Source organism: Bombus bifarius, unplaced genomic scaffold, assembly GCF_011952205.1.
Source record: "Bombus bifarius isolate JDL3187 unplaced genomic scaffold, Bbif_JDL3187 scf7180000010085_frag, whole genome shotgun sequence".
NCBI classification, from domain to species: Eukaryota; Metazoa; Arthropoda; class Insecta; order Hymenoptera; family Apidae; genus Bombus; species Bombus bifarius.
The window spans coordinates 12,264-16,038 of record NW_022885505.1 but is presented as its reverse complement, the minus strand read 5'-3'; the positions used below and the strand labels follow the sequence as shown (position 1 = coordinate 16,038).

At 66.1% G+C, this 3,775-nt stretch overlaps 1 protein-coding gene across 1 annotated transcript; it reads right to left on the bottom strand.

Moving 5' to 3' along the window:
- Window positions 1-67: 67 nt before the first annotated feature.
- Window positions 68-3,325, bottom strand: LOC117216052 (the record flags this gene model as incomplete). Its single annotated transcript, XM_033462579.1, has 2 exons — window positions 1,202-3,325; window positions 68-1,126 (listed from the first exon to the last, which is right to left on the bottom strand). Coding segments are annotated over exons 1-2 (3,183 nt in total), but the record flags the coding sequence as incomplete, so codon positions are not given.
- Window positions 3,326-3,775: the final 450 nt, after the last annotated feature.

Sequence of the window (3,775 nt, the reverse complement as noted above, 5' to 3'; positions counted from 1 at the left end):
CCAACAGCGTCGGGTCCATGTCCGAGGTCAGCGGGGGCGCCGAAGGTCGTAGCTTCTTGGTGACCACTTTGTACGGCCGTCCCCACGGGTCGGATTCCACCTCCTCGATCAGCTCCGTCCAGCACCGAGATTTCGCGGTCTTGATCTCCCGCTGAAGAGTCCGTCTCGCCTCTCTGTACTCCTCGTAGCAGCGGGAAATCTCCTCCTCGTCGCGCGTCAGTCTGCGACGACGGGCCCTTAGAAATCTTCTGCGGGCACGCACGCAGTTCTCTCGCATCTCGGCGATCTCCGGGGTCCACCAGTACGTTCCCTGGTCTCGTCCACCCCCCGGGACGGAGCGCGGCATCGAGGCGTCGCACGCCGCGGTCATGTATCTTCGGAGCTCCTCCGCCTCCTCGTCGATACTTCCTCGCTCGGTCGTCCGTCGGGCGTCCCAGCTCCAGGCGGACACGGTCGTGGCCGCCCGCAGCATCTCCTTGTCCATCTCCTTCAGGCGCCATCGCGGCGGCGGCGGCGGGCGGCGACGGTTCTCTCTCGGTCCCCGTCGTCTTCTCCCGGCGTCGTCCTCGGTCCCCAGGGTCACCTCCATCAGTACGTAGAGGTGGTCGGACAGCGTTTCCACCCCCTCGGCCACTCTCCAGTCGCGGATTCGCCTGAGCAACTCCGGGGTAGCCCACGTGATGTCCACCACGGAGGATCCTCTCCACGCCACGCAGGTGCTCGCCGAGCCCCTGTTCGCCAGCAGGAGCCCCAGACTCGCTGCCCAGTCGGTGAGCATCCTTCCACGGGAGTTGGTCCTTGGGCTTCCCCATTGCGTCGAGTGGGCGTTGAAGTCCCCCAGCACGAGCACCTGGCGGGGGAGGCATCCTCGGATGCACTCGCCGACTCGGTCCAGGAAGTCCCCGTACGCGGCCAGGTCGATGTTCGGAGAGACGTACACCGCCACCACCGCCGCTCCTAGCCACTCGACCGCGACGAAGCCGTTGCCACGGTCCAGCGAGACGCACGAGGCCGACGTCCACGTTATCCCCGCGGATCCGTCCAGGTCCCCGATCCAGTTAGGCGAGTCGGGTATACGGTGCGGTTCGGCCACCGCCGCTAGGGCCACCTCGTTCTCCCGGATGGTCTGGAGGAGCAGATCTTGCGCTCGTCTCGACCTACCGAGGTTGCATTGCAGCAGGCGCTTGAACTATGCCGTCACCTCCATGGCCTCCTCCCGGCCATCCGCCGCTGCTGTTGGTGGTTCGGCGGCGCTTCCTGGTGTCCGTACCGCGGCGGCTGCTGCTGCTGCTGCTACCGCTGCTGGTTGGCGGGTCGGTCTCCTCCTCTTGACCTTCGGGGGATTGCATGCCTCTCCGCCCATCCTGTGATTCGCGGGTGCCCCTAGCGATTCGCACAGCGGACACTTGGGAGCGGAGGCGGGACAGCCTCTGGCGCGGTGTCCGCTCCCGCCGCACCTGTAGCACAGGTGCCCTCGGTCTTCGCCGGATACGCACGTGGCGCGCACGTGCCCCAGTTCCAGGCACCTGAAGCACTGCAACGGGCGCTTCGGCACGGCCCTTATCCTCGCCGTTGACCAGCCCAGGGCTATCTTCTCCGCCTGGGCCAGCTTGCGGGCTCCTGCAGCCGGGCCCTTGATCCATGCCGACCCGAGGCCGCCTCTGGTGGCGCCGATCTCGCCCACCTGCACCTCCGCGCTGCCGCATCCCGCCGCCGAGGCCAGTGCTCTCCGCAGCTCCTCCTTCTTGACCGAGATGTCTATCCCGGTCACGCGTAGCTCCGCCATCCTGGTCGGGGTGGCGATTCTCACCGCCGTCGGGTCCAGGGTCTCGGCCAGCCGCGACGCCAGTAGCGTCGCCTTTCCCCTGTCCTTGTCGCCGGGGACTTGTATTATAATGGCGCCCGTCATCGCCTTCTTCATCTCCAGGCGCTCCGTCCCGAGCTCCGATAGCGGAATCCTCGTTCTCGCTGCCTCCAGGACGTCGGCGTACGACATCCTCGCTCCCTCGTTTAACGTCAGAGTCACCGCGGATGTTCGCGGTGCGCGAGGGGGCGTGACCACCTTGGGTGCCCGCGGTGGTCCTCTCTGCGTCGCGGGGGCGCTCGCCTTCGGTGCGCCCGTCGTGTCGCCGCCCGGCTGGGGTTGCTGCTGCCGCCGTAACCGCGTCGGTGGTGGCGCGGTCGATCCTTTCCTCGCCGCCTCTCCTCCGGCGGCGGCGGCGACGGCTGCCTTCGTCCCGTTCGCCGTCTTCCTGCTTCTTCTCCGCTTCTTTTTCGTCTCCACCAACTCCCATCCGCCGTCGTCCCGTTCCCTTCGGGTCGGCGTCGGCTGGGCCGCGGGAGGGTCGACGGGGCGGTCCCCGCTGGGTCGTCCTTCGGGGGTGCGTTGCCGTCGTGCGTCCCCGAATCGTTCCTCGATTGTCCTGAGAATGGAGGGTCCCAGTTCTCGGACCGCTCTTTCCAGGGCGTCCAGCCGCGTCCTGTCGTTTCCGCCTGCCCACGGCGGGCGGACGTATTCGGGCGCCGCGTCGGCGCATCGCGGGCACTCGTTGACGTGGGCGGCCAGTCTCCTCACTTCCTGGCGGAGGGCCGCGTTCTCCCCCTCCAGCACGGACAGCCTCGCGTGCACGTCGTCGCCGGCGCCTCGCGCTGGCCTCGCCCTCCTCGCGGATTCCTCGTTCCAGGCGGCGGTGATATAACTCGCCGCGTTTTTGAGGGATCTGATGTAGGTCCCCTTCAGGTTTGACGACGTCGTCGCGACGTGCATTATCTCCGACACGTGCATCGTCAAACCCGCGCTGATCTCCGCCGGGGAGCTCGTCCTCATCTGCACCTCCAGCTCTTCCGACACCTCCGGTGTTGTCGTGGCTCCCGTTCTCTTCCTCTTGCACCTGGACGCCATCGAAGCCAGCGACGAGCGCGAGGCGAACGAGGCGACCGACTCCTCGTCGTCGGACCTCGCCCGCCCCCGCGATCCCCCCGCCAGCGGTGTCGTACCGTCGTCCATCGTGGTCGGCGCGAGAAAAACGTACTCGGACCTGTTCGCGGCTCTCGGCGAACGTCTCGTCGCCTTCCTCGGAGGCTCCTCCGCGGTCTCCGTCCTGTCATCCTCTGGATGTCCTCCCGTGGTTATCCTCCTCCTCTCTCCTGCTGTTCCGTCGCCAGTCGTATAAACGCGTCCGGGGGCCTGACGGTCCACCCTCGGACGGCCGTGGTCGCGAGATATCGACGCAGCGGGGCCCACTTCACTACCCACGACTGCGCCGGTACTGGGGTATCCCTCCCCTGCACCGTAAACGTTGTCGTTTCTGTTCTCCATTTCCATGTTTTTGTTTGTTTTCGCCAAGGTCGTCGTCGAAGTCTCCGTCCTGGTGCCACTCACTCTTTCGCACCCTGCCCCGGTCGAAGCCGGTGCAGGGCGACAGGGAGCCCCGCGAGAAGGTGAGGTGAGTGGTCTTGACAGGCATGGGCCCGCCACCTTCTCCGAAGTTCTCCGCACCGGATCGGCGAACCGACGGGTGCCAAGGGCACCGATCGGCCGCCACCCGACTGTAAGAGAACATCAGATCCATCGGGGTTTCCCAGGGCATGGTCCTATGCCCCGGGAACCCATGCCCGCCTCGTGCTCCCTAACCTAACCCCAACCTCCTATGCCCAAGCAGTACAAGGCATCCAAAATAACCCGAACAGCCAAAGGAATCTTCCCCAAAACCGTGTCCCCAACCCACCTAACACAGACAACTCCTGAAGGCTGGAAAAGCTAATAGAGAAACAA